Genomic DNA, 12,984 nt, shown 5'->3' with positions numbered 1-12,984 from the left:
ATAAACCATTATAATATTTGTTTTGTGAAAATTATTTCTAACAAATTTTCAAAAATTACGAGTTGTTGACATTTGATGTCATTTCCTTTAGATAAAATATTCAACCTTTTTTATTATTTTTATTAAAAAATAAAATAAGAATTCAGGGTAAATATTACTTGAGAGTAGAATATTTTTATTGGGCATCATTTCCAGTCAAGCTGTAGTTTTATGCAAAAAAAAAAATAAAATAAAAAAAAAGATCCACAGTGTTAAAAATGCCCAAATATAAAAATAGATCAATATATTTAATTTAAAGTGTTTATACAGCTTGGTAACTGCCTTTATTCGATGTTGATAAAACAATAACAATATTACGTGTGTGATGAAATCATCTTATGCTTGAATCACAGCCTTCAATCAATGTTTTTGTCCTAGAATATTTGCATCATCCTTTTCTGAATTGTTCGAGTTCAGTCAAACTGTGTATCAGTCATATGGACTGTTCAAGTCAAGGATTTGTTTTGGATTTTGGGTTTGGAATATGACTAGGCTAAACGTTCGCCATTTCAGTCACAGTACAGTTGTTTTGGAGATGTGCTTTGTGTTTTTGTCATATCCAGTTTCAGCTTCTTTGCAGAAGAAGTTCTGTCCTTCTCTTCTATCCTGACAAGTGCCTCAATCCCCAAAAGTCAAACAAAAGGCGACCGCCGACACCACTGTGCCTTTCTGCAGCAATGTGTTTGCATGATAAGATGATGTCCGTTAGATCTTCCATTTTGTATTCCAGCCACCAGATTTTGGTCTTAGCCAATCACAGCCAACCACCTTTTGCCTCCTGGCCACAGAATCTTTAAGATGGAGGTGCTTTTAAGAAAACAAACGTGACTTGATGTTTTTGCCATCCTCCCATACAGATCAGACTTACTGAGCTCCTCTTCTGATTTTGTCATTACATGAACAAAATGAACATCCTTTGCCATAAACATCTGTTGCTTTTTTCAGAGTTGTCATTGGCCTGTTGGTGGCCTCTCTGATCTAGAGTGGTCTGAGATGGTGCCTTAAACTATTCCCAATGGCCTTGTCTCTACAATGTCTTATTTATACTCATTACTGTAACTTGCTTCTTTCGCGACTTTACAGGCTTCCCATGGTCAAAGAAAAATGTACCTGGTCTGGAGAAGTCAAAGAAATTAACGAAGTCTGAAAGGAATTTTCTGTAATGAATATACATTTTTCTAGTTATAGGGTTCGATTCCCAAGGAACATTCACAGTAATAAAATGAACTTCAAAATGTACACTGTAAACCCTAATGTTGTCATTACTGGAAAAATGAAACATGACTTGAAATGTCAATTTTTGGGCTCATGACTCAAATGTTTAAGTTCCCTGAACTTATTTATCTTAAAAATCTATAGACTTTAAGTGTTAATAACTCAAACGATTGAGTACAAATTGAGGATTTGTGCAATACCCATGATTACCTTCCGATTGAATTATTTAATTGTTTCCTTGGTCAAAGAGAACTTATGGGGGCATTTAAATAGTTGTTATTAAGAATCCTTAGAGATTTTAGCTCTTTTGTAGTATTATTTATGTTGTTTTATTGCAAATAGTTGTTTCGTGTGATCCCTTAGAGTGACCCTAAACTGGACCCTGTTACACTATGTCAGTTGTGCATGTGCAACTATATGCATTTCAATGGAGAATTACATTTATTGATTGATTGACTTATAATCGGTTATAATCTTTTTTGTGCTGTGTTATTGTGATCTAAATTTGAGTCAATTCAACTAAAATTAAGTAGAAACAACAGTTTTTAAATAACAAATCTGAGTTGAGTCTACTTGCATCTAGTTACCTTAACTTAAATAGCTGTTTATTCTATAAGAATATCAAGTTGAGTAAACTTAATTACACAAGTTTTGGAAATGCTATTACTCAATTCAATTGAGGGAACAAATCTACTCCATCAACTGAGTAAAGCCAACTTATTAGGGTTTCAGTATATACTTTAACCTCATATAAATGAAGAAACATATAAAACCGTCTGCCAAATGAAGAAACATATAAAACATGCTCTTGACCTGCGCTCTGATGGGTTAAAATGCTTTAGAAAATATGCTTTGATTCTGCACTATTCAAAATTGCATCTAAGATAACAGGTTGGGTGCTAATGGATCTTTGAGGTGTTTTAGATTGTAATTGATCATGATGCATGTGTGGGTTTGTTTGTGAATAAAAACTAAAGACAAAAATTAACTATTACTGTTATAAGGTATACATTTTGAAAGGGGGTGGTGATAAGTTGAACCCACTTGAAGCCTCTCTGTGACTATTTAGATTTATTAATGTGGTAAAGCAGTTTTCTTTTGCCTGCTAAGACAAATTGGGCAAGCAGGCTGATTTTGTGTTATAAATTCAATGCATGTAATCTAAATCTCTGTTTCATAAAACTGTCTGAATCTCAACAAACAAGCTGCAAATTAAGAATGCATAAAGCACCAGTTTTCATCATCTTCATAAATGCATAAATCTAGTTTGATTGAGAGTTCCCTGACCTTCACCCAGATGAAAACATTAGAAAACTTGCTTCCAGTACTGTTTTCCCACACTTAACGATATTAGAGACTGAGGGGCGAACTCACTTGTGCATGCAATATTTTAGAGCAAAAACCTGTATCTTTTTTACTAATCACTCGCAATCCAGTTTAACCAGCTGCTAAATGCGCTGAAATAGCACTGCACCATGAGCATTTAAACTGAGTCAATGTCATTCTTTTCAGTGCAAACACACCTCATTTCAATGTAAATTAGGGTATATAGTATATACACCGATCAGCCACAACATTAAAACCACCTGCCTAATTTTGTGTAGGTCCCCTTCGTGCCGCCAAAACAGTGCCAACCTGCATCTTAGAATAGCATTCAGAGATGATATTCTTCTCACCACAATTGTACAGTGCGGTTATTTGAGAAAAAAAGAAATTATGGTCCAACATGAATTTTCTTGATAAAAAAAATATGATCGTGCCTGGAAATGTGCATGAAATAGCTAGAAATAGCATTTTAGCTCAGCGTAAAGCTGACAGTTTACACAAGGTTTATTTCTTATTTCTATTTCTTCAACTCTGTAGCTCCTTATTCACAAAACTTAGCACTATTTACCTGGTGCAATTAACGTTGTGCTATTACCACCCACATAACGTATACATTATGTACATTTTCTTGCAATCATGGCAGCAGTAATTAATTAAATGATGGAGAAAGGTATTAGAACCAGGAATACATCCAAATGTGCAGTTCAGTGCTCTTTCGATTTTTTTAAAGAGCTTATTCAGTTGTCTAGGTCGCAGTGAAGAGATACTGTCACAGTACGGGATCACAAATTGCTATAGTCTGCTGTATTTTCCCCAACCTACCACTCAGAACCGACCCGTAAGATTGGGAATTTTGCTGTGCAGATTGCATTCAGCCCTTTTTGTATTTTGCACCATTATCTGATTTGCATAATTATTTAAGCAAATAAGATTCTAAAACAATGCAGACAGCATGTGCAAAAAAAAAAAAAATAAAAAATAAAAAAAAAACAACAGCATCAGCATGCGCTTTTCAATAATCGTGAATTCCATCTTTGAAAATTCTCCACAATTGCAACTGCAAAGAGGGCTCACCACTGAGGCCAGACTAATTTTTGAGTCTGTCTTGTTATAATGGTGAGGTCTTTATAATTGGTGGCAGCTCATGTGGCGGTTGTCCTTCAGTATAGCGACAGGTCTGAGAGGAATCCTTACAGCCCACCAGGTCACTTGTTCTTCAGACAGCCCACACAGTACTCAATCAACAGCCATCCAGCTGCGACTCTACTTGTGGTTTAGCAGATGCTTTGAGTCTGAAGTAACTTACTGTACACTAATTGCAGAGGCAGCCTCACTGGAGTAATCTTGGGTTAAGTGTCTCACTCAAGGGCTCTGTGGTAATAGGATCCTCTCAGAAACTCAACAGTTCACGGGTCGCCCCGTCTGGGACCCGATCAGCGACATTTGTATTATCAGCCCAGCATCTTAACCGCTACACTTCTCCATCACTCCTGTCATCTCGACCCTTTTTCAAGTGGAGAGATTCAGGTTGAAAGATTGATGCTGCAACGTGTTTTGTCAGTGCGTTTAATCATCGCCATCCATTGAATCATTCTCAAATCAAATCAAATCACTTTTATTGTCACACAATCATATACACAACTGCAATAGTTTGTGAAATTCTTGGGTGCAGTTCCGAGCAACATAGTAGTCGTAACAGTGATGGGACATATACCAATTTACAATAAACATCAGATTTACACAACACAATTTAAAATCTAATATACACATAATTACACACAACACAATATACAAATAATAACATACAATGAACATTGTACAATACAAACAATATAGAATACACATTATACAATAAAAATAGTATATATAGTATATATAAAATATACAGTAGGTTGTATTGTACTGTATTGACATTCAGGCTGTCGGTTGATAGTCAGTTGCCAGTGTGTTGTTAAGAGAATATAATTTATGACAGTTCAGTGTGAGAGAATAAGATTAATAAAGTGCAGTGCTGATGTATTTTGATCGTGAGAGATCAAGAGTTCAAAAGAGTTCTCGTAATCTGACATAAAATCTATGAGAAGCGTAAGCGGTTTTGCACACTGAAAATCGGGCTTTATACAAATGTTTGTTTGCTGAATGGAGCGCATGGGCTCATGTAAGCCACTTAGTTTATCAGAGCTAGAGGTACGCTTAAATTGTTTTTCATATTTTAAAAGGATCAATTTCTGTTCACTGTTCATTTTAAGTTTAAATTTTAAATATTACAGTAAGTTAAAACTTTCTTTTAAATGAAAGCTGTTGTTTTAAATGTTTCAAGGTTTTGTTTTTTTACTTTGTAAAGTTTACATTTATTAATTTCCAATGCAGCAATACAAATGTGACAGTTTACACAAGATTGTTTTTTATAAATTATTAGAAAATTTAAATTGTAAATAATTTTTTTTAAAGATACATTTTCAAGTTAAAACTCATTGAAAAAATGTTTATTTTTAAAGAGATCAATTTTAAGTTGAAATTACAATTTCACTTAATTAAACAATTAAAAAGTATATAGTTTTTTGAAGTTTACAAGATACATTTTTAAAATTAAAAACGTGTAACAATGAATGTGACAATATGCACAAGATTAGTTTTATTAATTAAGTTTGAAATGTTAAATCATGTATTTTTTTTAAAATCAGTTTTTAAAATATTTTTTATTAAATATTAATATTTTAATTTAGTATTGTTATTTTAATATTTTAAGTTTTTTTTTATTTGGTTGAAAATATTTTAAGTTTAAAATGGTAAATTCTTTGTACCTTTTTATGAAGTATATTAAATGTATTATTAATATGTTAATGTATTATTATAAATTAAATATTTTAAGTTTAAAGTTTTTATAAAACTAAATTGAAAATATTGTAAGTTTAAAATGTTAAAAATGAATACATTATAAAAGATACATTTTAAGTTTAAGTTTCAACTTGCAATTTTAAATGAAACATTTTAAATTTACAACAATTCCTTGTAAAGCTTTCGTGAGAACTGAAAAATCAAAGGGCACTATTTGTAAAATATGAGCAAAATAAATATAAGTAATTGCTGGTAAAATAATTATTGTTAAAAATTGTTGCATTTCAATTAAACATGACAATTTACCTGGGAACGTTTTTGCAAACAATTTGCACACAAATTTGTTCAGCTTGTGTTTCATGAATAAGGCCCAAAATATTTTAAATACAAAATAATAGTCGCCATTTCTTCTCCTTGCTACCGTACTTGCCTCTCTGAAAATGTCTGTGGATTGACACTGTTAAAATCATCCTCTACACTCAAGAGCACTGCAGTGCTGTAGTCGCCTTGGGATTCTTTAATTCAATTAAATCCTGGTCAGGGCCTTAGGAAATGAAACAATTCCTCTTGGATACAAATTAGAAGTTCCCATCTGTATTCTGCAAGCAGCTTCCACTCTGATAGCGCTTTTTTCTTTATGGGAAGATTTTTTTTTACAATGTAATTGTTAGATCTTGTTACAGATAGGAAGGTATACTTTATTGATCCCCAGAGGAAATTTAATATGGCAATTGTGCATTGTGTAGCATGTGCGTCCTCGAAGCAGTGGGCAGCTGCAGTGGGTTTGAATTTGTGCGTGAATACCCAAGTGGACTTTTATGTCCAGCTTTTGTGGAAGGAAATCATAATCAGGGATAATTGATCTTTAGAATAAAGGTGCTATAAAGAAACAGTAGTTTGGAAATAATCAGTGTGTATTCATTTAATTATTACAATGATGTGTCTTTTCCGTCTCGTCTTCGTTAACATTGACAAACATCAAGGAACATTGTTGTTAAATTTCGAGATTGAAAGTAAATAAACTAAATACAGTACAAGAAAAGTACATGAGTTCTTTATTTTGGAATCTCGGAGTTTGTATTTAAAATCCCTGTGATCTCTAATGACAAAGGTGGCATAAAAACACGCAACAAATTTACTGTCGAGTCGTGAAGTCAAGCAATAAGTTTTGCACTGATTACACTTCTTTTACATATCCAAAAACTGTTGCATTTCCCATTATAGTTGTTCTTGCTTTCACAAGTCTCATTTGCTTCTGTTGTCCCCTGTGTGCTCCATGTGCTGAGTCCTTTCTTCCAAGGAATGAGAGGGAAAAATATAAACTGCCTGTCATTTCTATTGTTTCCATGGTTACAGGCCATTGTGGACACGGTTGACAACCTCCTGAGGCCAGAAGCCCTTAAATCCTGGGAGGACATGAATTCCACAGAGCAAACACACGCCGCCACCATGTTACTTGATACCCTGGAGGAAGGAGCCTTTGTCCTTGCAGACAACCTGATTGAGCCTGCCGTCGTCAGAGTGCCAGCTGAGAACATCAGTGAGTCATTTAATCTGAGCAGGCAACTATAGAAACATCTGATGAGGTTTTAGTTTAAGCCACCTGGCAGGACCGCTGCTTAATGACACTGTACCAGGAGTAATGGCTGTTTATGAAAACCTAATCGGAAGGAATTAGATTTGGCTAGTGTGTCTGGAATAGGGAGTGAAGTTAACCTTCACAGTTTGTCTGAGGGAGTCCAAACTTTATTGTAGTTTGGAGAAGGCGCTAGTGTTTCCAACGATTTCATACAGTACAGAGCCTTGCCACTTCTATATTACATTTTAACTTTGCAAGTTTTTGGTTCACAAAAAGCTAAACTTTAAAGCTAAACTATAAAGTTGGCACTAACACCACCAAATTAAATTGCTAAAATAATGACTCTTATCAAACAGGTTTCCAAAACCTTAGAGAAGATGGCATATTTAATTTGATGCAAAGGAACACGAGTCTGGTTGAACTGTCTAAGGTCACATTTCATTTTCGCAACCCATGTTTTTTATCCACAGAAATTTCTTTGAAAAGACATTTTCTATATTTTGTTAGCTGAATGATCAACTTCAAGGTGTACAACACAGTCAATTGATCTGACAATACTTCTATCCCTCACAGACTTCTTTTAATTTTTGTAAAATTTAATGTGGCTTCTGCCCTAAAAAAGGTCCATTAAAGGACATTCAGTGGAGTCCATCTTACTAGTTCACCTAAAACACTGGGTTGTTCAATATTTCTGGGTCTGTTTTAGTTTAAAGAATTCTAACAGTAAACTGCAAGTATCTCAGACATGTTGGACTGATTTCAGGAGAGCAATGGTAAAGTTAGAACTTTTCGGAGGCAGTATTTTTTGTTAATTTCTGAAATGTATTTGGAGTAGTATTTGGAGCAGGGACTGCAAGTTGGAATCAGAGGAAAGGTAAGAAAAGTGTAGAGGGAGATAGATTATTAATTAATCAGTCATGCACATTACACAGTATGGAAATCAAACAGAGCAGCTTAAGCAGCTCTTGCTATAGAAGCCTCAATTGAGCAAAACTCTGCCTCATGTACCCTTGTGTTTGTGTATGGATTTAAACTATGCTCGACTGAACAGGATTTTTTTTTTATACTGGATTTGAATATTGGTAGTGCATCTTCTTTTCGTAGCACTCCACAGCTGGGGAACTGTAACAATATATTATTCAATCAGTAGATGTTCTTGGCTTGTTAAAAGCATTTTATCAGACCATAGTTGTTTCATAAGAAGCTCTCTTTAAACATGGTACATGCTTAGATAAAGTACAACCCCAATTCCAAAAAAGTTGGGACAGTATGAAAAATGCTAATAAAAACAAAAATGAGTCATTTGTAAATTATAATCACCATTTGCTATATTGAAAGCACTACAACCACACATTATATAATGTTTTACCCTGTTAATTTCATTTAAAAAAAGAATTTATGTACAGTAATTTCAAATCAGATGATTGCAACACGCTCCAAAAAAGTTGGGACAGTCGAGTGTTTACCACTGTGAAACATCACCATTTCTTCTAATAACACTTATTAAGCATTTGGGCACTGAAGACTCAAGTTTGTTAAGTTTAGAAAGTGGAATTTTCCCCCATTCATCCATTATGTAAGTCTTTAGCTGCACAGTTGTATGGGGTCTTCATTGTCATCTAATGCGCTTAATAATGTGCCACACATTCTCAATTGGAGAGAGGTCAGGACTGCAGGCAGGCTAGTCTAGCACCCACACTCTCTGCTTACACAGCCATGCACTTGTAATCTGGGCAGTATGTTGTTTGAAGTTGTCCTGCTGGAAAATGCAGGGACATCCCTGGAAAAGACGGTGCTAGATGGCAGTATATGTTGCTCCAAAATTTGTACATATCTGTCTGCTTTCATAGTGTTCTCACAGATGTGCGAGTTACCCATGCCATGGGCACTGACACACCCCTGGCCCATACAGACACGGGCTTGATGCTAATAACAGCTTGGATGGTCCTTTTCCTCTTTGGCCCGGATAACACGACGGCTGTGCTTTTCAAAAACTTTTTGAAATGTGGACTCTTTGGACCAAAAACCACAGTTCCACTGTTCTACTTTCCATCTAAGATGAGACCGAGCCCAGTCGGAAGTCGACAGCGCTTCTCGACAGTGTTGATGTAAGGCTTCTGCTTTGCATAGTAAAGTCTTAACTTGCATCTGTGGATGCAACAGCAAGTGGTGTTGACTAACAAAGGTTTACTAAAGTTATCCCAAGTCCATGTTCATGATATCCATTACAGATGAATGATGTTTTATAAGACAGTGATGTCTGAGGGATCAGAGATCATGCGCATTCAGAAGTGGTTTTCGTTTTGCCCTTTACGCACCGAGATTTGACCAGATTCCTTGAATCTTTTAATTATATTGTGCACTGTAGAGGGTGAAATGCCCAAAATCCTTCCCATTTGTCTTTGGGGAACATTGTTCTCAAAGTGCTGGATTATTTTCTGAAGCATCTGTTGGCAAATTGACAAGTCTTGAACGATCCTTGCTCTTGATGACTAGGCTGTTTTTGGAGGCTCCTTATACAGTATACAGTACTATGACACAATTGCCTCACCTGTTTAACACCTCTTTGTTATTTCAACTTGTCAAATTGTTATTAGTCTTAAACTGCCCCATCTCAACTTTTTTGGAGCATGTTGCATTCATCTGCTTTGAAATTACTGTACATTTTCAAAAAACAATAAAATTCACAAGGTAAAACATCATATTATGTGTAGTTGTGGTGCTTTCAATATAGATGAGGGTGAAAATACTTTACAAATCACTACTTTTTGTTTTTATTAGTATTTTTCATACTGTCCCAACTTTTTCAGAATTGGGGTTGTAGGTTAGTGCTGGTTTAATGAATAATGTATTGCTCATGTTGCATCAGGTGTTTTTATGACCAAGCAAACCTGGAATGAAGGTAGCACCTGTCTCTTTGAAAAGTCAAAACAGTGCTGGTCTTGGTAGATCGAAATGTTACATTTTGCAGAATCTTTAAAATGTGGGTAATGCTGCTTCCACTAGCACACATGTCCAGTCATTTCTACAGATATCAACTTTCCCTGTCAGTCCGTGGAATGAGAAGCAAAGAGCAACCCTACACGCTGCAACCTCTCACAGCTTCATTTACGGAGCCTTTCCCGGCAGACTTGATATTGACTCAAGAAATCATTGCTCTTATTGTGATGTCTATAACCTCAGTTACAAGAATCTACTAGCCAGGGGAGAAAAAAGGGTTCAGGAAAATTCTGGAATGTCAGTCTGTGCAAGAGTTTGCAGAAAATGAGCCAAATCTCAGGTCGCATTTGTTGGATTCATTTCAGCCAGCATGTAGCAATCCACCTGTCTTCTAACCTAGCTTTAACATTTTTCTAACCATCCACAAGCTGAGAATTCTCCATATCTTGCCCTGCAAAATCAGCGAATAATGGCAAATAATGTTACAATGTGGTAGAGTGTACAGGGAAAATGGAAAAGGTCAGACAGAAAGACAGAACCCTGTGGAACACCATGCGTGATTTTTGCATTCTCAGATTAGATCTTCATCTTTGAAAGCGAAATTGTAAAGATCAGTAAAGCCAAAAGTATACTTCGATTTTGACATGAACGCTCAGCGTCTGCTTGTAGGCGAACGCGAGCCTATCAAAATATACTTTATTTGATGGTGCGCATACGTGCTACGACTGTACGAGACACCGGACTATTTCTCTTCAGGAGTTTAGACCTATAAAGATATCATTATAGTCCTTCAAACTCCAGCTATACAAATGCAGGTATTTCCAGACTTCCTCACACACACGCTCTTGACATGCACATCCACTGTTGACGTTTTACCTGCATCTCCTGTTGTTTACCAGTGATTACATCTTGTTCTAGTGCATCTTCATGACAACAACGGCTCAAATGTGAGTGTTGCCACCTTTTGGACCCACTAATTAGTGCAAATAATTCCAGGCACATGTTCAGTGCTCGAGCACTCTGCTGATGACGAGAATTCCGTCACACGTCCTGTACGCGAACGCCGAAGTATAATTTGGGCTTAAAGTGTCATCACGAATGAACCTATGTACCAAAGTTTGCAAGATTCCTCCTACAATGATGTTGTGATAAATGGTGTCAAAAGCTGTCAATCTATTTATTTCATGAAGAAAGTTGTCACGCTCAATGAACAACAGTTGACTTATGTAATTAGTGTTGCTTCATATCTAATATTAAGCTGATACCTGACTGGAACTGCTCAAGTGTTTTTGAGTAACTAAGACACCTTAAACGTTTTTGGTGTCCTAGACAATGAGATTAGTTTGTTTAGGCCTGCCTGCCTTACTGGCAATAAAAGTACTAGTCTTTCATTAGAATAGTTTGCATCATAGCAGTTGGATTGATGGATAGACAGCTAATATTTTCCAATAAAGTAATCTATCTGATGATGATTGACGTTATGCTAAACACAGAGGACATGTGTGAGACTCCGTAGCTGCTCAGTCTGGTGGATATTGAACAAGAATGCATTTGTTGTGTTAAAAAGAAAAGGTATGGCATTCTGGCTGGAGTCGGCACACACCTGCACTTAGACAGAAACCTTTCCATGAAACTTGAAAGGCCACCAGTTTAGATTCCCTATGTAATTTGTTTTCTTTTAATAGGGGAGACTTTATCTGAACTTGAGTTCAGCTATTGGATCACTCCATTGTATCTGATGGTAAACTGATAAAGTGGAAAGGACTGTGATTAAAGTAAATATGAAATCAAGTTTGACTCTATTTACTTTCTAAATAAACATTCCTTGTCTTATTGTGCATGCTTCTGGCATGTTATTCCTAAGAAAAAATAATGTATCTGTAATTGTTTTTTTATAACAATGTAATAACTTGCTACGCCTCTGAGTTTAGTTACCTTATCAGCTGAAGTAACCAAGGCAGCTAAAGTTTCAACCAAAGAGTGTATTGGCTGCAAATTCTGGTGTGGAACACCTACCTTTCATGGTCCAATACATCATATTAAGGAAGCAATATAAGTTGTGAATGTTGTTTCAGGTTAACTTTTTAAACATTTTAATGCAGACATTTATAGAAGTCTTGCAGTAATGATGACAAGTCTAATGTAAGCAAGTTTAATTTAGTGAGTTAAAAGGAATTTAAATAGCCATTCTTGGGATCAGCTGCACTGTGTACAAATAGCAGAAGTTTAAGGTTAAGTTTGGTGTATAAATACAATGGTGGGTCGAACCAGTGTCCTTGCAACGCAAGAAAAGCGTCAAGCAAGTTTTAACCAGTTGCGATGACCAATAAGATTATCTCATTACTCCTAATTCTATTTCACAAAGCTGTTTACTAAGCATAAAATGTATTCTGCTTTGCTGTGATCGTGTTTCGTCATGCAGCATGTTCAATTGCAGTGTAGACAGACACATTGCTTGTTGCTTGAAATGTATGGCTTTGCACCTGCTTGTAATCAATGTTTAAAAACTACAGTGGTTGATAAATCAATGAATCCATAAAGGAATTGTGTATAGGCATCAGAAGGGGAATCCATAACATAGTCAAAATGTCACAGTCTCACTGTGTTTTGTGGATTTTGTGCATTACAGTGCGATTTAGGTAAAGCTGTCTCCTTGAGTGCATCCAAGTAGGTAGATATTGTTCTTTTTGTCATTATTCATGAATGCAGTCACTGCTGGTGAAAATATTGAGACAGAGTGAGAGGTGGGATTTGAAACTGAATAGATTTAGCTCTGGTCTCAGCATGCAGCAGCCTTGATTTCACCGTTCACATAGATGGAATCCAGCCCAGGGCCCTGCCTGCAGAGTTTATTAGTAATGTGATCTCATTCATATAAGTCAGCTTTGTGCACTCGACTGTCATTTCTCTGCAAAGGCCTACGGGTTGCCATGGTTTTCCCTTTAACCTTGGCTCAATGCTTTTCCTCCCCCTTGATTTTCAAGTCAGCTGCATGGAAATTCTGCTTAAACTTGCACTGAACTAGTGCACCTGTTTTTTTTTTTTTA

General features: G+C 35.8%; 1 protein-coding gene across 5 annotated transcripts in view; it reads left to right on the top strand.

Annotated features, from left to right (window-relative positions):
* LOC127440710 (adhesion G protein-coupled receptor L2-like) overlaps nucleotides 1-12,984 on the top strand; it is a 176,845-nt gene that overhangs the window by 114,771 nt on the left and 49,090 nt on the right. For all 5 annotated transcript variants that reach the window (XM_051697455.1, XM_051697456.1, XM_051697457.1 and 2 more), the window contains one exon: nucleotides 6,775-6,958. In XM_051697455.1, coding sequence (XP_051553415.1) covers nucleotides 6,775-6,958 — 184 coding nt within the window. The remainder of the gene's footprint in view (nucleotides 1-6,774; nucleotides 6,959-12,984) is intronic.

Source organism: Myxocyprinus asiaticus, chromosome 5, assembly GCF_019703515.2.
Source record: "Myxocyprinus asiaticus isolate MX2 ecotype Aquarium Trade chromosome 5, UBuf_Myxa_2, whole genome shotgun sequence".
In the NCBI taxonomy this organism is placed as follows: domain Eukaryota; kingdom Metazoa; phylum Chordata; class Actinopteri; order Cypriniformes; family Catostomidae; genus Myxocyprinus; species Myxocyprinus asiaticus.
Note: the sequence above shows the minus strand (reverse complement) of the source record. Positions and strands in the feature narration are given on the sequence as shown.